General features: G+C 37.6%; 3 protein-coding genes across 3 annotated transcripts; 2 read left to right on the top strand and 1 right to left on the bottom strand.

Moving 5' to 3' along the window:
- Positions 1 to 5,035: 5,035 nt before the first annotated feature.
- ppp5c (protein phosphatase 5, catalytic subunit) lies at positions 5,036 to 12,016 on the top strand. The gene is made up of 13 exons (XM_079569846.1): positions 5,036 to 5,159; positions 5,823 to 6,064; positions 8,430 to 8,577; positions 8,658 to 8,779; positions 8,850 to 8,915; positions 9,000 to 9,098; positions 9,206 to 9,311; positions 9,423 to 9,565; positions 10,230 to 10,317; positions 10,416 to 10,456; positions 10,552 to 10,730; positions 10,811 to 10,892; positions 11,038 to 12,016. Exons 1-13 carry the CDS (start codon positions 5,099 to 5,101, stop codon positions 11,098 to 11,100), a joined length of 1,440 nt encoding a protein of 479 aa, XP_079425972.1. The 5' UTR covers positions 5,036 to 5,098; the 3' UTR covers positions 11,101 to 12,016.
- Positions 12,017 to 14,979: 2,963 nt separating this feature from the next.
- LOC306966437 (THAP domain-containing protein 5-like) lies at positions 14,980 to 17,693 on the top strand. The gene is made up of 5 exons (XM_079561203.1): positions 14,980 to 15,125; positions 15,355 to 15,529; positions 15,779 to 16,410; positions 16,753 to 16,939; positions 17,050 to 17,693. Exons 1-5 carry the CDS (start codon positions 15,061 to 15,063, stop codon positions 17,161 to 17,163), a joined length of 1,173 nt encoding a protein of 390 aa, XP_079417329.1. The 5' UTR covers positions 14,980 to 15,060; the 3' UTR covers positions 17,164 to 17,693.
- Positions 17,694 to 19,661: 1,968 nt separating this feature from the next.
- Positions 19,662 to 20,577, bottom strand: LOC306979934 (claudin-3-like). The gene has a single exon (XM_079579116.1). The coding sequence runs from the start codon at positions 20,364 to 20,366 to the stop codon at positions 19,719 to 19,721; it is 648 nt and encodes a 215-aa protein (XP_079435242.1). The 5' UTR covers positions 20,367 to 20,577; the 3' UTR covers positions 19,662 to 19,718.
- Between the last annotated feature and the right edge of the window lie 124 nt (positions 20,578 to 20,701).

Genomic DNA, 20,701 nt, shown 5'->3' with positions numbered 1-20,701 from the left:
CTGTCAGTAGTTAATGCTAAAACTGACAGGAAGGTCCGGTGGTAAGAGCAACAGGAAGAGGAAATTCCCCCCACGGCATCCTGGATGGCCAATGTTAAATGTGACTGGATATTTTGAGACAGTGTTTTTAAGTCTCTATTTGTTCTTAGGCAGCTATTTGCATGCTTAGTGACTCAGTGATCTACAGACGCAGTGCTGTAATGGTTGGGAAAGTTATTTTGTTAATATATTTACTGTCTTGTGATATGTCTGTCTGCAATGCTTGTTTATTATCTGTCTCACCACTGCTATTCACGCCACTTAAGACAATTTATCTTCACTACAGGAACGGGGTGGTTTTCTCAACAAGCCGCCTCTCTTTTTTAAGTTTGTTTGTTGAGACCCATTGAGCTCTTCCTCCTCTTTCAAGTCCTATAGTCATATAATGGTCAGAGTGTGTGCAAGCAGACATCCTGAGTCAGTCGTGATGCAGGGCGCTCAGTCGCTCGCTGTGGGAAAGCCTGACCAGGAGCGGACCGCACCAGTGCTCATTGCTCATGCACAGTAGGAGCGCGTTGTGCCATGTAAAATAAACTGTCTGTCACAACATGTCAACACCGCCATAAAGCAGCATAAAAACAAGAACCACACTACCAGATCAGAGGGCTGCAGTCACACAAATATTCCGTCCTTTGCACCAAATTTGCGCAGACCCCAAATCCCTAAAAGCTCCTTCTGCTTTTACAAGCTTAACTGCCACAGTCTGCAAGTTAGCACATACTGTGGGTTAGGACCACCATGCCAACCCTAGGATCATCTGTGTAACTTTAAGATATTCATTCTCTATAGTTGAGAACCACTAGTGTTTGTTATTACTTCATAATGTTCCCCTTCCACACTTAGCGAGATCATCAACCAAGACTTCTTGCTTGTTCTCCTCCTCATTTGCAGTAAATTAAACAAACCAACTTAGTACATCTGTTTTTGCTATTATTAGAAATAAGTACTTTTTTATGGCAAAAATAATTCCTACATATAATGTGTAGCACACCACAATGTTTCTCGGATTCATTACCGGAATAGAGTTTGTAGTGAATTAGTGCTGCTGTAGGAGCTCAAACCAAATCGTTAACTAAAGCTCAGACCAAAACCACAGAGCAACTGGAAGGCATCCACACCAAACACTAATCAATTCTTCCTGGGCCCATTACTGACCGCCCCGCAAATTGCATCAAAATCTGACCATTCCTTCTGCTAACAGACAAACAGAGACAGGCAAACAAACAAACCAACGAGGACGATATATTATACTTGGCAGAAGTATTTAAACTTTCCTTTGACAAAGTCTTATATACAATCTGAAGATGTGACATATTCTTTCTACATTCCACTGTCTGTTTCTTGAAGCTCCACAGACATTGGACAATTAAGTAAAATTCCTCATTTCCTGTTTGGGGTGTGTATCTGTGTGTATCACTGATTGTGGAAAAGGCAGAATTGAGACACGAGAGAAGCATTACACAGTTGTGACAGAATAAGCCAGTACTGAAATGTAGCCGCGCTTGTCTCCCAAAAGTGTTTGCAGATAAATTGCATAATTAGGTCAGATGAGTTCACCCTAAACAATAGTTCCTTCTATCATGGTGTAAAGTGGTCTTGGCTTCTTTTACTTCTCTGGCAATTATGTTAATTTATTCTAATTGTATGTTTAGTCATTTCGAAATGTCCTTTTAATGACGCTGTGGTGCCACTCAGCGAGGTTTGTTGCCCATTAAAATAACAATCTCCAAATGGACTTTTTCACAGTTGGCATTTTGCTTCATAATAGCCAAATCAGCCAACTGTACTGGTTCGGAAACATCACTGACAGGCACTTTTGAATAATGGCATATTATACAGTAAATCAGTGAATCCCCGGTGTACGGCTCTTTGATGAGATTGAGTTTTATGTTACTTGCTCTGAGTATTGGCTGAATTGGCTTAATGTAGACCTGGTTTAGTCATGGTTCAGATTCTGATTGTTCTGGTTTTTAATCCATGTTTTGTTTTGTGACAAGAATAATGTAGCCTGTAAAGCCAAACGTTTTCTACGAGGGTGGTACATGTGTTGACAAATTTCACTGGCAAAATGAACTTTTACCTATTCATTAAACTTACTCGACCAGTGCAACCACAATCTGCACTTTTACCTCTATTGTTGTGTGTAAGCAGAGGGCTTTTGTTGTAAATGTTTCAGTGAGGTTCTGAAAGAAAGTCTTTCTTTTCTGCAAGCCCTGCGACTAACAAACATGTTTAGTTGGTAAAACAGCTCAGAAAAAGAGGTAAACAGACACGAAACAAAATATAAACACAATTGCGTTTAAAACCCATTCCAAGGCCCCCGTTACCAGGGAAGTAGTTGGTCCAAGAAACACAAGGGGGTTTAATGTGGAAAGGTAAAAGTAGCAGACGTGTCCAACAGGTATGCATCACGTTCTATTTTCCACTTACGAAACGTTTCCAACTCTTCACTGTGGAGTAGCACAAAAAGTGTGTGTATACTCTCTGGCCACATTATTAAGTACACCTCTAATAACATTGCTTTGTAGAGTCTTTAAGCTGAAGGTACTCTTGAACTATTAAGTGACAGCTAAAGACTAGATACTTAGATCTACAATTGTCAAATAGGGGCCCAGAGCAAAGTACATTGTTGTACTCATTCATTTGATTTTGATTTTTAATATATTTTGTAATGACACACAATCTTAAATGTTTATAGTTGTTAATGTAAATGACAACAATAAACCTTCACTTAAATCAAATTTCACACCCAAATTATCTTAATATCACACTGAAGAGGTCATTTGGGATTTTTCTGTTTAATAAATTCTCATAAAGTCAGAGAGGACTTTAGATTTAAAGCAGATTAACAGATTATATAATACTATAAAGTTGTTGAAAAATGCTGATCTCTAAGTGGTTGATTGGTTTGAAAGTTTGAATTTTAACTAGTCAAAATGCTGTAGTAAGTTGCTACTTTATAATTAGCCATAATGTTTATAAGTATGTAATAGAGAAAGATGAATTACATGATGTAATTAACACGTGTACTTATAATGTGGACTGTAACCTGAATGGCATGGGCTATTTCAATGTGGTAATGATCATCTTTAAAGAGTATTTACTATGATCAACATGACACACTGAAACAAGGAACGATGACTTCTAATGCCAGCGCAACATGAGTAATCTTTTCATATCACACATGCATCAGTAACATAATTTTCCTGTTGGCTCACTGAACAACCTTGTTAGGGTATGCACAGGCAAAACAGTAAAAATGGCTTTCTTTTTCAAATTGTGTTTTATTCAGCCTAAAGTGCTTCCCTGCTAGAAAAAACATGTGGTTTGAATGAGTGTGCCCCCTGCAGTTTCCCTAAAGCCAAATGCTCATTAGTAAATTATGTGAGTTGAGAAGAGGAGGGAGAGCAAGACTCATGCTACGAAATATTGGCAAAAGTCAGACATGACAGTTCAAGGGGAAGGGAGGTTAACATTCACGCCGCAACAAAACAGAATAATAGTTTATAGAAAAGGGTTATTACATATACAGATACTTCTTACAGATTAGGCCTCATCATTCACTGGCTCGTAGCCCAGGAATGTCACTCACCTCCCCCTGTTGACCTTTAATGCTCCTTACTTAAGATGCACATATATATCCATGCTTGTCCATTTGTGTATGTCATAACTTTCTCAGGACCTCTTCCAAAGCCCACACTGCTGCACCATGGACCCAAGAGAACAGCAATGCCTCTCGTCTCCCCCACAATGTCTCTCCCACTCACTGTCTGCGTTTACACTTTCGTGTAGGCCTATGGTTGTTTTACCAGTCTAAATCAGTTATGGCTCAGATAAGGGCTCTAGCCAAAGGTAAACTTTTGAGGGGAAAGTGAACTCACACTTGGGGTTAATTTTTGCTCAACACAGATGAGTCACTAGGCTGTCCGACCTCTTACTCTATATGAGTCAGTGCTACAGACTGGACTGTCTCTTTTGTGTCACACTCTACTTCGAAATGTCTCTTCATTTGTAAAACCTCAAACACAAACAGTCTAACGCCCACTGAACCACAATATTTCTATTTTAGGACTTGATTTCACCTATAATATATTTTGTCTCAGACCGTTTTAGAAAGTCAGGTTTCCCAGAGACATGGAGAAGGCAAAAGGGGAAGTAGGCTATTTAAAATGTCTGTAATGTGTTCTGACATTGCTCTTTGATGTGTGAGATATGCATGATATAATGCACTCCATGTAAAGACCGTGTAAAGATACTCATACTGACATACTTGTGGTCACAGCAGCATTCTGTGGTTGATACTTAATGTGAACCTTCCATCACCTCAAGCCATCTGTAACGACCCAAACACAAGTTTCACAAAAGGAGAAACAAAAGGCATCTCAACTGAAGATTCTTATGAATTATACAATACAAAAGATGCTAATTATTCTGGGCTATAATGATGGTAATAATACATCTAAAACACAAACAAGTTGATGGGCGAAGTGGCCTAAACAAACAGTGAATATAGGCTGACATCTGCTGGTCATCGAATGATATCACTCGACATATAAGCCTTACCCGTTGTCCATTTCAACAAGTGAAGTAGTCTACAGTATATTGTTGGCACACCATTGTTCTTTCTATAATTTTTCAGCCATTTATTTTAAACCTATTATGCATTTTGACGTCCAGATAACGTTAGACCATTTAAAACCATAAGATGAGACCAAAAACCTCTGGCTACAGCAGCAAAAACTCAACTACTCAACTATCAGTGATATCACTGATGACTGGTGGACTAAAGTCAAGCTCTTTCTTATTAAGATGATGAACTTCCGTGCACAAGTCTTCAATAAAGGTTCTTGAGTCAAATGGCTTTTGGATGAGAGGCGAAACGTTCAACACCTCAACAACAGAGTACTGAAGTTGACTTAGTAAACTTCATTGAAGATGGACAACTGAGAGCCCACCCAGACTTCTGTGCACAAGGGAATTGAGCAATTGAGTGACTCTACGACCTTTTGCGACAATTCTGTCTATCGTGCGCAGATCGTAAAACGGCAGTGTCAAGAAGATGGCGGAGGGAAGTAATGATGCTGAGCTACTCAAGGAGAAGGCGAATAAGTACTTTAAAGGTAAATATATTTGTAGACACTTCGCCGTTTTAGGCCAGGCTTTGTAGCCAACCAAGATGGTAAACAAAAGAACGATATTATATCCGTACAACTGGACACATACGCTCATATATGGCTAAGCTACAGCATGCTAACCCCGCAGCTTATTCATTCCGATTCATTCAGTCACATTGCTGCGAACTGTGTTGCCCGGCTTGGCTACACGGCGATTAGCCGCATGTCGGCTTCATCATGAAGGATCAGTCCATGCTGTCACGCTGAAATTATAGTCTTATACTTAGAGCCATGCATTGTTTGTATTCGCCCTGTAAACCTGTCATTCTCTTTCATTCTGTTCAACGTGGTTTATATTTAATGTTTGGTATCCTTTGGTTTCTTAACATATTAGTCAGATTAGTGATGAGAGGAAGATGAAGAGGATACACGTTCAAATTTAACATAAATTCATTGCATTGCAATTTCTTCTCTGACATATTATCATGAACAGTAGAAAATGTATATATGATGCTCAATAGAACAATGTGTTGAGACTGTAACAAAGTTTTAATCCCGAAGTCAGTGACGGACAAAACGTGATTTAGTCACAAATCCAGAGCATGTTCCCTATTTAGAGATCCTTGTGTTGTTTATTTATTGTTATTAATTTATCTCAACCCTTTACAGAGAAAGACTATGAAAATGCAATCAAGTACTACACAGAGGCTTTGGAGCTCAATCCATCCAACGCCATCTACTACAGCAATCGAAGTTTGGCGTACCTACGCACAGAATGCTATGGCTACGCCTTGGCTGATGCCACAAAGGCCCTGGAGATAGACAAAAACTACATAAAGGGATACTACCGGCGTGCCACATCTAATATGGCACTAGGGAAGTTTAAGGCTGCGCTCAAAGACTATGAAACGGTAAGATTTCTTATGCCCTCTCTTGTAACATGCATATAAAAGTGAGAAGGATCTGCACCAGCTATAAAGGTACTTTCGAGTGTAGCCAGAACGCAACTCAGCAGTGAGTATTGGGGTGGGCTGAGACACAAATCCCATGAGATGAGGCACAAGATTAGGTTCAAGAGAACAAGACAAGATTTTGACATGATTTGTAAAATTAGATAAATTGGAAAATAACTGGGGAACTCGAGTCAAAATAAGCTTCCCGACATCCACCTGACCTGAAATCAGCTTAATTGTTTATTTATCGTTTAATGTGAGCTTTTTAGTTAAACTTTGCTATTTTTGGGAGTTTAGTATGAGCTGTCATTGTCCTTGGTGTAGCATAATTTTGAGAGAAATGCCAACTATAAATTCTAGCTTAAGAACATTGAACGTGAACGTGAACTTGAACTTACTCCAAATTTAAATGATTAGCTCAGTTAAACACTAGTCAGTAGGACTGGGCACCTTTTAAAAAAAAGTTTTTTCGACACCGGTACTTTAACGATACTTGGTTTACAATACCGATACCTGATCGATACTTTTTTCGATACGTATGCTAAAATATTCGCCATCTAGAAGCAGAAAACAACAATAATGTTAATTTGTTACATTAAAAAAATCCTTTATTTGAGGTGAAACAACAAGTAACTTCCCTTAACGCTGTCCTTCCTGGACCCAACAGGTAACTTTTTTTTTCTTTGTCTTTTTTTTCGGTTCCTGCTTTTGCCAGCTCACCTTAGCGAAGTATAGGGGAGAGCGAGGTGGGTTGGGCCACGGGGAGTGTTGGGTCTGGCTGTGTTTTAGAGCTAATAAGCGAGACCTGGCTATAGGGCTGCAACTAACGATTATTTTGGTAATCGATTAATCGACCGATTATTTTTACGATTAATCGATTAATCGCTTGGCTGTGAAAGGTGCATGGAAATTTTATTTTTTCCATTTTTTTATCACATAGAGCTAAAGTGGCGCCGCTTGAGGACATGTTGATGGAGTAAACTTAAAGTAAACATTTGTAGGAGGCTCTTTGTGCTAATTCTGCTTTCTGATTGGACGAGGCAAAGACAGATATTTATGAAATTTACAATGTACAAAACACTGCAGACTCTAACTTTAAAAACAAAGTAGGTTTTCATCCAAAATACATAATTTTCATGTCTTTTTTGCTCTACTTTAGTCTGTGTTTACTAGAAAACGATTAATCGATTACTGAAATAGTTGACAACTATTTTAGTAATCGATTAGTTGTCGATTAATCGATTAGTTGTTTCAGCCCTACCTGGCTAAACTGAGAGGTCTCAGAGTGTGTTGTCACTTAAGTTACTGCTTTTGCATGCTAGATCGCAGCTGCCTGAAAGGTGAGTAAAATGAGGGAAAAAAACAAAACAAAAATTGTAAACTGTTGTCAAGTGTGTATCGGCTTTCACACTGAAGAACTTGACTTTCATTTATCATTATTTCTTGGACGGCTTTTTCTGGGCAAACAGCTGCCCAAGCTGCAATCAACAAGCCTGAGATTCTGAATTTTTTAAAGTCATAGATTTAAAACATAAAGTAGTTTTAAACTTCTAATTTTGAGTTTAAATCTAAAAGTATACATTTAAAAAACTAAATTATTATTATTATTTAAAACCTTTTCTGAACTTTATACTTATACATCTAAACTCAGAAGTGTAAAACTCAGATTTATGACTCTAAAAACTGTTTTTTAAATGGTGGAAACTTCCATATAGCTTCCATATATCTTTGATGCCACTAGTACAAATCAAGAAAATACCACCATATTACTAAGTACAGGCAATCTCGTGGCAATTTGATTTTGGCCCATCCCCACTCAGTTTGTATTATTGACATTTATTTCACAGCTGAAAATGTGTATCCTCACAGAAGAAGGATCAATACATCAACTGTGATTTGTATTCATAAGAAAGAAATCACAAGCATATAGGTATTTGTATTTGCAAATGAAGAATGTGGTATCTTCTGGACGCAAATTTGTTTTGTTTATCTCTTTACAACATTTATTTTATGGACAACTTTAGAATTAATGAAAAAAAAGATCCAGTTTCACTTTTATACATTCACCTTTGACCTTTGTAAGACCAGAGACTGTGTTTACATCTTAATGTTTGGTCTTCACCCTGCATTTGTAATTATTATGAGGTTTTGTTTTGACAATTTATGTTATAGTACTTTATAAATATTTTTTTTATAAATGAAACCAGCACCATGAAGCATCATGGCAATATTCTTGACTAGTGAGTTAGTTCAGAATTTGATTTAAGACTATAGCCCCATTTAAAAATATTCATGTTATAATAAACTGTTTTTCTCCTCGTAGGTTGTGAGAGTCCGACCAAATGACAAAGATGCAAGAATGAAGTACCAGGAATGTAACAAAATTGTCAAGCAGAAAGCTTTTGAGAGGGCCATTGCCAGCGATGAGACGAAAAAATCAGTGGTTGATTCTCTGGACATCGAAAACATGAGTAAGTTCCTTATGTCCTTACAGACAACTCTATTTCTGTACAATGCGTTTATCCCTTTTCTATGCTATTACTTGTTGCAGCCATTGAGGATGATTATGTGGGACCCAAACTTGATGATGGGAATGTCACTTTGACATTCATGAAAGAGTTGATGGATTGGTTCAAAGACCAGAAGAAAATACATAGAAAGTGTGCATATCAAGTAAGATTCATACTATTTATCATTGTAGTATATTATTCACACCAACTAAAGTTAAACAATATTGTTTCAGATTTTGGTGCAAGTCAAAGATGTTTTGTCAACGCTACCAAGTCTTGTTGAAATCACATTAAAAGAGGTGACAACTTGTGTTTAAAACAATATTTTTATTGCATTTTTATATGAAAACAAATTAATGATATCAAAATGTTCATCTTCACAGTCAGATAAAATAACCATTTGTGGTGACACCCATGGGCAATACTATGATCTTCTCAACATCTTTACATTGAATGGCTTACCATCAGAGACCAACCCATATGTATCCTTTAAACAATAGTCTGTTTTACATGTATTGTGTTTTACGTAAGTTATTGGAACTGAGCATAAACAACTCAAACTTATCTATTTCTTAACTACAAACTGCAGCTGTTCAATGGTGACTTTGTAGATCGTGGATCTTTTTCACTTGAAGTAATTTTAACACTTTTTGGCTTTAAGCTTCTCTATCCTGACAACTTTCACTTGCTGAGAGGTGAGTAGTTGTCTGCTCCAAATATTCAGTATGTGTCAATTATAATTGCTTGCCAACAGAAATGAACAAATGTGTGATTTAGTGAACATCAATCAAAATATTCCCCTGTAGGTAACCACGAGACCGACAACATGAACCAGATGTATGGTTTTGAAGGTGAGGTCAAGGCCAAGTACACAGCCCAGATGTTCCAGCTCTTCAGTGAGGTCTTCCAGTGGCTGCCTCTTGCACAGTGTATCAACAACAAAGTATTGGTAAGCACACAAACTCGGATATATTATTATTTGCATCAAATCTTATTTATTGAGTATTTTTAGCGTTTTCTTTGTGACATGTATTGTTGTCAATATATGGAATATATATTCAAAGTTAATTGTTTTAAGCAATAAATATAATTAAAAGGGCTGCACAACATATTATTGTCATCGTAATATTAGGTGACGCAAAATCCATATCACAAGAAGCCACATTACAATATATAGACAAATCACTGAGATCTTCCATCTGAGCAGCATGAAACAAAAACGCATCGTTACTTAAATATGTGCAAAGTTCAGTTTAAAGGGGCCAGATAAAAGTTGGTCATTTTATGCTTACTGCCACCTCAGGTGTTGCGTGTAACTGCGGGTTCTATTTTAAGCTCGTGCATGGCGGCACAACAACTTTTTAAGTGACAGTGCAGGATTTTAGAGGCAGTTGTGGTGAATGGTCTCATTCTACACATTAGGACATTGCTGGAACATGTAGGGGGAGGAAAATACTTAGTAACATTTTTAAACTCCGTATAGTCCCTTTAATTTAGTTTTGGTCTTTGGTTGTTTCAGTATTTTTGACACAATTTAGGAAAAGACATATGGCTTGAAATCACAATCACAATATTCAAGGCAGTTGTTGAATACACAATATATATTGTGAAAGGTAATGCATGGAGGGCTCTTCAGTGAAGATGGAGTGACATTGGAAGACATCAGGAAAATTGAGCGAAACAGACAACCACCAGATTCAGGTACTATTATAGCATTTATTAAATTTATAGTAGTTAGAATTGTTTATTATTGCAAAAACTACTGTATTAAACCATACTGTTTGTACATATGTCTACAGGGCCCATGTGCGATCTCCTTTGGTCAGACCCACAACCACAGGTACAGTATAAACATATAAATCAACATTGTTTGGATCTGTAGAAAATTTAATTTAAATTAACATTCTTGAACTCTTACATTTGTGTATTGTGCAGAATGGCAGGTCAATCAGTAAGCGAGGAGTTAGCTGCCAATTTGGACCAGACGTCACGGAGCGCTTTCTGGAACAGAACAACTTGGACTACATTGTACGCAGTCATGAAGTCAAGACTGAGGGCTACGAAGTCACTCACTCAGGAAAGTGCATCACCGTGTTTTCTGCACCCAACTACTGGTGGGTAAAACTTTTGGTAGGCAACCTTCTCAATGTTTTGGCAAAGATGCTTTCTTATAGCATTCATTTGTGTTCTGCAGTGATCAGATGGGAAACAAAGGAGCTTATATCCATCTCAGGGGATCTGATCTCAAGCCAGAGTTTCACCAGTTCACTGCTGTGGTTTGTATATATTATAAAGAATTAAAATATTGCAGCTATTTTTTAGAGTGTGCAGAAGAGTATTTAGATCGTAGCATCTGTGCAAATATTTACCTCATTATCTCTTAGACGTGTACTAATTAGAAAAAACAATGTTTCCTTACAGCCTCATCCGAATGTCAAGCCCATGGCATACGCCAACACATTAATGCAGTTGGGGATGATGTAGTTTGTCCTTCCATCACGAACCATCCCAGCCACTTCACTCCTTTCAGTGCCCAGAGATACTGTTGTTTCTTGCTTGGACTAAGAGATCACTTTCTTTAATGCAAAAATATTGCAATTCACATGGAAGCAATCTCTTAGACCACTTGATATGTTATTTTATATTATTGGTTACAACTGGAAAATTAATATTTGAATTATGCATCTGTCATGAGTACCATCAGTAGGTAAATGAACCAGCTGTCATGTACCAAAGATCTGAGTTGAAAGTGATTGTTTTTAGCAGGGGGTAGCTGAAGCCTAGAGTACTGTCACCCAAACAATTTAAAATGGTTACCTGTGTTCAAATTCAAACCATCCTACAGTATGTGACTTTTATTTTGTTGTTAGCATTTATGACTATGTTCTGAGATATTGTAAAAGTCAAACAAATGATTCCACACAAGGTGCTGTCTGCCATTAGTAGTGTTTACTGGGTGAGCTTTGAAGCTGGTAATGTTTGATTTGCACTGCTGCACTGCTTCCTGATTTGGAAGGTACTGCTGCTCTTCATAAACGTCATCATTATACATAATTGTGCCCCTCACCAGGCAGCTCCCGCACAGTCCATTCTGTTAACTAGCTTTAGTCTAGAAAACTCTGATGGCACTCCAGCCTACAATACATGTTTGATTACTGTTTAGCTCATGTGGATTTCTTCAGTACATAAACGTCCACGATGCATCCCTGTCTTGAAACGCACAGTGCATTGTTCAATGGCCCTCTTTTTAGATAAAAAAAATACACTGTTGTGTATGTATATATACTGTATCATTTAAAGATTCTGTGTATTGGGTGGGGGATTGTTGAATAAAAAATATCAAGTAATTAAACTTGTGTTAAGTTAAACATTTCTGTTAAGCGTCAGTTGTACGGTGTACTTATATATGATTGATATGAGCCTAGCAACATAGCCATGCAGGAATGTGGAGGAAGACCACTATTAAACGCAAGTATAAGAACATCAATTTGACTTATCAATTAGGTTACATTTGCAAATGGTTAAAAATATCACATTTTGCTTAAAATACAATATTTTATGTATTTACTTTATTTAAAATAAATAAATCAATAAAATCACTGAAGCAGACCAACGTCTATTGATGTTTTTTTTTAATTTTCTTATTGAAAAAGCTTGAGGCTCAGGTGTGCAAGACTTCAGTTTTCAGTGTAAAAAAAATACATAACACAAAAATAGTTTTACAGTGCAAATTCGTTACATACAACTTGGTCTTCAGGGCTTTGGCTAGTGATTCAAATACAACAAGCTTTGTTTTTTGGTTGAGGTAGCCTAGTATGGATATGATACTTGGCCATTATTAAATTCAAAATAAAAAGTTTATTTGGGGGAGATTCTTTAAATAAAATATCTTTAAGGTTGAGTTGCAAATCTATTCTATTCACAAACAGATTGATGTCGTTCCAAAATACTTGTAAGAACATTAAAAGATGACTAATCGATTCTACAGTACCGAGATATTACGTGTGACGTCACAAGAGATATATCCAGATACATCCCGCCTGTTGGAGGCCTTCCCAGTTCACTCAAGCTTTGAGCTGAGAGATGTTTTTGCCTTTTAAGCCAATTCTAGACTGGTGACTTTAGGCATTTCATAATAGCAATAATTAATCGCGATTAATTTAAATTTAGATTTGCGATTAATTTGTTATTTAAAAAAAAAAAATCGATTCCAGGCCTCAGTTTTCATCCTTGTTTGTGTCATGTTTTTTGTCGCTTGTTTATTGTGTTGCTTTTCCATGTTTCTTGCTTTTTTTGTTGGTCTTTTGTGGCTTTTGCGTTTTCATCCTCGTTTTCATCCTTATTTTTATGCTTTTTTTCATGAAGCTTTTAGATTTGCGTTATCTAGGTTTTGAATCTCCAAACTGAAGAAAATGTGCTCAGTTCAGGTGAGGGTTAAGAGGTTAACTTGCTGAATCCATGTACAGTAGCTTAAATCAACATCTATCATCAATAGAAAAATGTATTCACAAGTTTATTACGATATTTTGCAAAAAAAACCAAGATGCATGGAATTAGTGAGTGAACCCCTGTAGTAGGCTAAATAGCTGGCTGACCCTTAACTGCTTTTCTGTATTTGCAAATTAGACGTTCACAACGATCAGGATGAATCTTGGACCATTTCTTTTTACAAAACTGCTGATATTCAGTGAGATTCAGGCGGTGTACTTACTTATTCCACGCCGTTTACATGTTATGGCCCATAAAAATATGATACAATGTAAATGTTTGGATGGTATTAGTTAAAGCAGACACTGTTTGTTCATTCTTATGATTTTGATGAAGATCAGACCACATTTCACCAATTTAGGCAGAAATGTGTGAAATTCGCCACTGTAGACCATGAGGAGGAGTTTAGATTGACAAAGTCCCTCCCCTCTGTTAATGCTACTCTCACCTGGGGGTTAACATCTTTGCAGTTATAAGCCTTTGCAGTTATAAGTCTTAACCTAACTCCCACCTGAGTTTTAATCTGAACAACCCTACACTCAGCTGATCACTGCTAGGGCCGTTCAGACTGAAACTCAGGTGAGTTAGGTCGCTAGAACTTAGAACTACAAAGACTCCCCATTCTCCCTCCGCAGGTTATGAATCTAGTTTCTCAGAGTTTGTTTGTGTATTTGTTTGGGACAGTGCATGTTAATGAACATACATGGGACTCATGTATGTGAACAGGCTAAACCGGATTGTAGCCTTGAACTATTTGCATCCATTGTCCCACACACAGACTTTCAGACACACCCTCATTCATCCTCGCCTTATTGGACATGTTTTTAGTGGTAGGGGAAACCAGAGTACCCGGAGGAAGCCAGAGGATTTTTTTATATCTAATTCCCCGCCTGATTAATTGAGCTTTGAACAGCAGAAAACAAGGCGAATTCTCAAGCTTTAGAGATGTCAGTTTTGAATCTTTTGCTGTAGATTAGTGACATCAATATGAGAAAAAAATGTATTTCAAGTTTTTTGTCATTTTATGTTTCCATATAAAATTAAGGCCTTTTATTCCTAAAAATGTCCAAAATGTCCCATATTTTCCGGGACAAAATCTGAATACTGGATTAAGCCCGGTTTAAATGTATGTTTTTATTTTACAAAATTGTACAAAGTAAAGTTTTGAAATAAAAATTGAAATTTGTAATTCAAAACTGAATAAATCAGGCTAGGGATTAAATATTGAAAAATCCCTCTGAAAAGTCCAAGACAGGAAAATCTGAAGTCTGTAAGAGCTACTGATGTGGCAATATCGTTGTAAAAAAAATGCATTTTGAGAAAATGGCTCTTGAAATTACAATTTCCCAAATAAAACTATGGAGAAACATTGATTCAGTGAAATAACTAAACATGTTATTGTGAAAATTAGGTAGTTTGCTTCCAAGTGAAATTTTATATGTTAAGACTAAGAAACCAAATCGACCCAAAACCTGAAAATAGCCTAATAATTAAAAATGTAGCAAAACTACATTTAAAAATAAATAAATAAATAAATCCCCTCTGAAATTTTTGTGTGTGGGGCAATGGACACATTTTTACATATTTAGATACCTTTGGTTTAAATTACAATAATTTGTTGGAGACCGTAACATGACTATTGGCAGGGAATGCCTGCTTGTTAAGACAATATCCAAAATCAATTTGTAAATGAGATACATCAAATTTCTTGTTGGGAAATGTCCCTTTAGCAGGACTGACTCGATTAATCAGTCTTTTTCAATGTTAACATGCAAGAAAATTACATTACGGGTGACTTGTTTTGGACGTCGTGTCGCATATAAGTGACGTCATTACCGTCAACAGCTGATTGCTCTTCGTCAACTATGCGCCAGTATTGACAACACAGCACGAGTTTCACCCATGTTTCACCTTGTTGGGAAGCGAGCCTAGGATTATCTTCAGCAGTTCTCCAACATGCCAAAAAACTGCTCGGTACCAAACTGCTGGACAGCACCTGGTGACAAAAAGAGCTTCTATAAGTATGTATTATATTTTTTCCCGTCTAATATAGCTTCTGTTCAGTCATATCTCCAAGGATCAATCACGGCCACGACGACTAGGAGATCATATGACAATAAAAAAAACAATGTAATAGAGTGTGTTTAAAAAAAAAAAAAGAAGTCTACTCTGTGGTATATAAAGACACGTTTCTATTTGGTTAAGTTTAATAAAAGGAAAAGTTGTAAGGGACCGTATGTCTTTGTGCAGGTTTCCTCTTCATGATCCTGAAAGACTGGATCTGTGGTTGAGGAACATGGGCCGCAACAAATGGACACCCTCTCGACATCAGTACATTTGTCATCAACATTTTGCACCCTCAAACTTTAAAGTCTGCGGGGATGTGCGTTACCTCAAGAACACAGCAGTGCCAACGCTATTTCTGGTGAGCATAAAATATGAAAATGCTTATACATGAGAAATTACTCCAAGTTCCATGCCTTCTAGTACCAAACATTTAAAGGGGCTGTCCAGAGGCTAAAGCTAATGCCCCCAATTTGAAAGATTGTCATTCGCATCTGTGTTTTTAAAGATTTGATTTCTTCAATAAATAAGCGCTGACATTGCAAATTTACAAACACAGTTCTAAACCCATTTTTCATTTGCTTTTAACATTGTTTTTCTCCTGTTCTAGAAAGAGAAAGTGGTGAGAGAAAATGAAAGCTTTAATCGGCGTCAGGCAAGCAATAGTCAACGCATAAAAAGGCATGGCCTGGTCACAGAGGCTGTTGGTGCTCAACTTGGAAGCATATTACAGTCTGAGCAGATTTGTGTTTTCGGAGACCGAGACCCATCTCAACAGGACATGAATCTGGCAACACTGAAAGACCAACAGGTGACATTTTTGCATGCTATTGAGGATTTTAGCATAGTTGGAGACAACACAGAAATAGTGTTCATATCTGAAGACGTACATGGCTCAACCTCCTCGGGACAGACTGATGTACAAGGAGCAGATATGGAGGATTTAACCTGCGCCATAGTTGACTTTTCGAGTGTTACTGAAGTTGATCAAACTCCAGACAAAGCCTACTTTGAGGTCATACCCAGTCTATTATCCAGCCAGACTCCTCAGCTGACATTTGTTCCGGAAACTGTTCTATCGTCAGCATTGAGTACTCAGCCTATCACCTCCACTGTGCCGATAGTGTCCAAGCATGTTCAGAGTTCAAAAGGAGATAAGAGTCCTGACACTGAAGAGGAAGAGGATGATGACATCAGACTAGATAGTAGCAGCTTTGAACATCAGCAGCAAGTGGAGCACTGGTCAGTATTTTCATTTAGTATAATATATAATTGCACGCATGTATATTGTGTAATTTCACAGACTCTTCCAGCACAACATTTTGACCACTAAGTGATGCATAAAGTTTATCATAACCAATCTATTCATAAGCAAGTGAACAAATTAGCACAATAAAGTAGACATTTTGGCATATTAGATGAGCAAATCTGTGATGGATGAACCACTGAGTCATTGCTTTTCCACAGTTAAAGCTCTACAACTTAGACTGTATTTCTGATTAATTACATTTATTTTTTTCTTTAAAAAACGTCATTTTAAGCAACCCCAAACTTGAACGACAGTGTATTTCTTTATCTGAACAGTTACCACAAAACCAGTACGAGTAAGGAGCAGTTGGAGGCCACTGTGGTGGATCTGCAAAGAAAAGTGAAGATTCTGCAGCAGCATCACAACAGTCACCTGGATCAACTGCAGGGGCTGGAGAAAACCGTAGGCCATCTGAGGCAGAGCAATCTTCTGTATGAGGAGAGATTGCAGCTTCTTGAAAGGGTAAACATTATTTACTTCAAATTGTCTAAGTTGAGCTATAATGGTCTTCTTTTTATTTTTATTTATTTGAACATATTGAATATATGTGAACTTTTTTTGCTTGTTTTTAGGCCTACCTTCAATCAAATACAGCTATATCAGATCATGGAGAGATTGTGACCATTATCTATGAAGAGGAAAATCCAGAATATTTCTGCACAAATTTTCCGTTGGGAACTTTTTGAGACTTTTTCTACTGTACTAACATTGAAAATAATCAACCAGATGCTACCTAGATTTTTTTTATTTTCTTCAACTTAATGAAATTTAATGCAATGGTAATTTTGGTGAGTTATTTTTGTTTTTGTTTGTTTTTATGTTGTCTTTAAGATTGATGTGAAAATAAAAACAGGCCAGCAAACTGATCTTTGCTTAAGTTACACTTTTGCTTGCTATACATTTAAGGGCTTACTGAAGGCCCCCTCTCCGACTGTTAAAATAAATTTAAATAGACAATAACTGGATATGCAACCTGCAGATTAGAAATGTATAGAAGTACACACAGTCACTTTTATTCCTTTGCATATTTGGATCTAATGTTGTATAATGCAAAGGTAAAGCTTGTTGGTTTCAAGTTCTATGATCTGGCCCGACATGGCCACAAGATGGCGTTGCAAATGCTGATAAATTATATTTGATGTGTGTTTTGCATGTTGGGCACTGAAGCAGAAGTTATTCAACCTCATCGAGATTTGTTTCACTAAGTAGTCAAGAAATATGCAATGAAACAGTTTATAGTTTATATTAAATACCTTTTTAAAATTAGTCTACAGTTATTTGAAAAGACTTTGCCTAACATCCTTAGAGATGTGAGTTTTTCAAAAAGAATGCAGGAGTATCTAACTCCCAAGTGAACACATTAGTCTGTGTGGTCATCCACACATAAACTTTGATTCAGGTACTAGGCAACCGGTGTGCCCTTCACATCCCCCAGTATCGGTCATGTGATCAGCATTTGGCCAACACTAACAGACCAGAGTAGCACTGACTTCAGCACATTTTTATACAATCCTTTGGAATTCTCTATTCAACAATGTTTTTTACATAAGAAAAGTTATCGATCCCACTGTGAAGATCATGTCTATATACATTATCCTGAGACCTTATAACTCTGCAATGCATTATTTGTATGTGAAATGTTGTATCAATGATTATTCTCTAACTGAGGCCAAACTGCCTGAGGGTGTTTGATCGCTCACTGGAACAGGAAATGCCATGCTCATTGAAGTGGTCAATGATGCACCTAATGTTCAGGCTTACTCTCTCTGAGGATAAGACTGAATATGACTTCATTTTGTGATTCTTCACTGAATGAAAACAAGATGAATGAATGTAGCCTACTATGGTCATGAAAAAGAATAGGCCTATAATAGAAATGTGATGCACACATTTAGGCTACTTTGAAACATTTTTCAAAATGATCAAAGTAGTGATCAGTAGTAGTAGTAGTAGTAGTAGTAGTAGTAGTAGTAGTAGTAGTAGTAGTAGTAGTAGTAGTAGTAGTAGTAGTAGTAGTAGTAGTAGTAGTAGTAGTATTAACATAATTGGTTTCTGATTATAGGCTGTCCTAATGCAGTGGTAGCAGTTGTGTTGAATAAATAAGTAATAGTAGGCTAATGTTTTATCAATCAAGCACCTTTAGGGTACTATTTATTTTTTCTGCTTAAAAACAACGAATAAGTTTAGTTATTTCAGAAAGCATTCTACAATTACAATTTCCATTCCATGTCTCAGCTGTGTGATGTGTGGAAAAACAGTGAGACTGGAATGTGATATACCCATATTTCATACTCGAACATTTATTATTAATTCAACGTGCACATGTAACCTTTTTAATTTATAGGCATGCAAATAATAAACATGCAAGTTCTTTGATAATCGTGTCATTCATTTCAGATATCCAATATATGCCATTTGGTTTGTCCTCTTTACATCTGCCGTCAAACATTCAGAATCATTACTTGACTTTATCTAAGAACATTTTGTCGGTTAATGAAAGTAACTTATTTGTGAAGACTCTACAACATAAACAATATTTCCTGTAAGTCGTGGCTGACTCATACTTGTCACCTGTGCTGTAACTGATCTTTTGGCTAATTGTTGAGAGCAGATGTGGTCAAATCGTCAGCGCGCGGTCAGGTGGCACCTGGCGTTAGGTGACAGGATAATCTTACAAAGGTGCGGTGTATTGCACATGCATCATTTTAGTGACTGACGCTGGTGTGAGTAAGTCCTTTTTGGTGCATCATGTCATTTGTGGGAAGGACGGGGGAAAAAAACACATTTGTGGAAAAAAAAAACATTTATTTAAAAAACATGCACACATTTTTACTAAAAAACACACATCCTTTGAAATATCACTGTGAACACAGAGCAAAGCTTACTTTTATGAGCTTCAAAGATGAGGAATAAAACGTATACACAAGTATTTACAAAACACATGTACTGCAAATTTATCTGACAATGCATTTGTTTAACTGTACTTGACATTTGTACAAAACATTGCCAAAAAAGGAGTCGGTTACACATTAAAATTATTAATTGGCAAACAAATGTTTAGAATTAGTGCATATTGGAAAAAAATGATAAGGATGGTGTATTTTCTTTTTTTTTCAAAACAAAATCTAGTCGTTACAAAACAAGAAAGTTTGGTCACAAACATCCTTCACTGTGGAGTCTTCGTTCAGTTGTTTTGCACCAGAGTTCATGTTCAACACTGTCTTTTTCTCATAGTCCATTTTCACACGTAGTCTTTCCTCTCCAACGCTGGCCCCCCTGCGGACCGAGGCACTGAGTAGGCCATCCGGGACGGGTTGTACCTGGTCTCTCGTGGCGGGCATGAGCAGCACAGCAGTCCCCCTCCTAGGATCAGGAGCGCAGCCGCTGCCCATCCGATATACAGTGCAGCTCCCAGCTCTCTCCTCTGAGCGTCCGTCAGCAGGGGGTTATAGAAATCCCTGATGATCGTATTTGCTGACCAGGAGACAGGGATAAGCTGCATGACTCCGGACACAATGAAAAATACTCCAGATATGATCACCACTTTGGCTTTGGACGCCTCGTCATCAATACAGTTAGTGCACTTAGCTCCAGCAATGGCAATGAGCACAGCTAGGATGGCAAGAAGAATGGAGATCACCGTGAGCGCCCGGGCAGCCTGTAGATCTTGGGACAGGGCTAGCATGGAGTCGTACACCTTACACTGCATCTGTCCAGTGCTCTGGACTACACAGGTCATCCACAGACCTTCCCAAATGATCTGAGCCGTCACTATGTTGCTGCCAATGAAGGCCGTTACCCGCCACATGGGAAGAGCACAGGCAACAATGGCAATAATCCATCCCAAAATGCACAGAGAAATACCTATCAACTCCAGGCCTATCGACATCCTGAATAGCACTTGTCTCCTGCTCCTAAATGTGCGTCACACCTGTGAGGGGGATGTTGCCAGGACCACAGTATCCAGAGTATATAAGGCAGGGCAGGTGCAGAGGAGGAGCCCGCAGCAGCTGACTTCACCACAGGAGGAAGGACCTACTGACTTGTGAAGAAAACTATCAGTTTACAGGTTTCTCTCACAATAGGACTGACCACAAAGAGGCCTTTGACAGCCCAACGGTGAAGGAGGCACGCAGTGTTCTTACCCCTGTAATTAGGTGGCAACATTGATTATAACAATCTACTAAGATTAGTGTTAAATGTGAAGTAACTTAATGACATTTA

The sequence above is a fragment of the Gobius niger genome (assembly GCF_951799975.1).
Source record: "Gobius niger genome assembly, chromosome: 1".
Classification (NCBI taxonomy): Eukaryota; Metazoa; Chordata; class Actinopteri; order Gobiiformes; family Gobiidae; genus Gobius; species Gobius niger.
The sequence above is the reverse complement of the archived record's forward strand: the minus strand, read 5'-3'. Positions and strand labels throughout refer to the sequence as shown.

Bases quoted from the DNA above. Each gene is read 5' to 3' on its own strand.
- ppp5c (XM_079569846.1), top strand. From the start codon at position 5,099: ATGGCGGAGGGAAGTAATGATGCTGAGCTACTCAAGGAGAAGGCGAAT. The intron at 8,916-8,999 runs GTGACAACTTGT...TCATCTTCACAG, and splicing joins TTGAAATCACATTAAAAGAG to TCAGATAAAATAACCATTTG. The intron at 10,731-10,810 runs GTGGGTAAAACT...TGTGTTCTGCAG, and splicing joins TTTTCTGCACCCAACTACTG to TGATCAGATGGGAAACAAAG.
- LOC306966437 (XM_079561203.1), top strand. From the start codon at position 15,061: ATGCCAAAAAACTGCTCGGTACCAAACTGCTGGACAGCACCTGGTGAC. The intron at 15,126-15,354 runs GTATGTATTATA...GTCTTTGTGCAG, and splicing joins GACAAAAAGAGCTTCTATAA to GTTTCCTCTTCATGATCCTG. The intron at 16,411-16,752 runs GTCAGTATTTTC...TTATCTGAACAG, and splicing joins CAGCAGCAAGTGGAGCACTG to TTACCACAAAACCAGTACGA.
- LOC306979934 (XM_079579116.1), bottom strand. From the start codon at position 20,366: ATGTCGATAGGCCTGGAGTTGATAGGTATTTCTCTGTGCATTTTGGGA.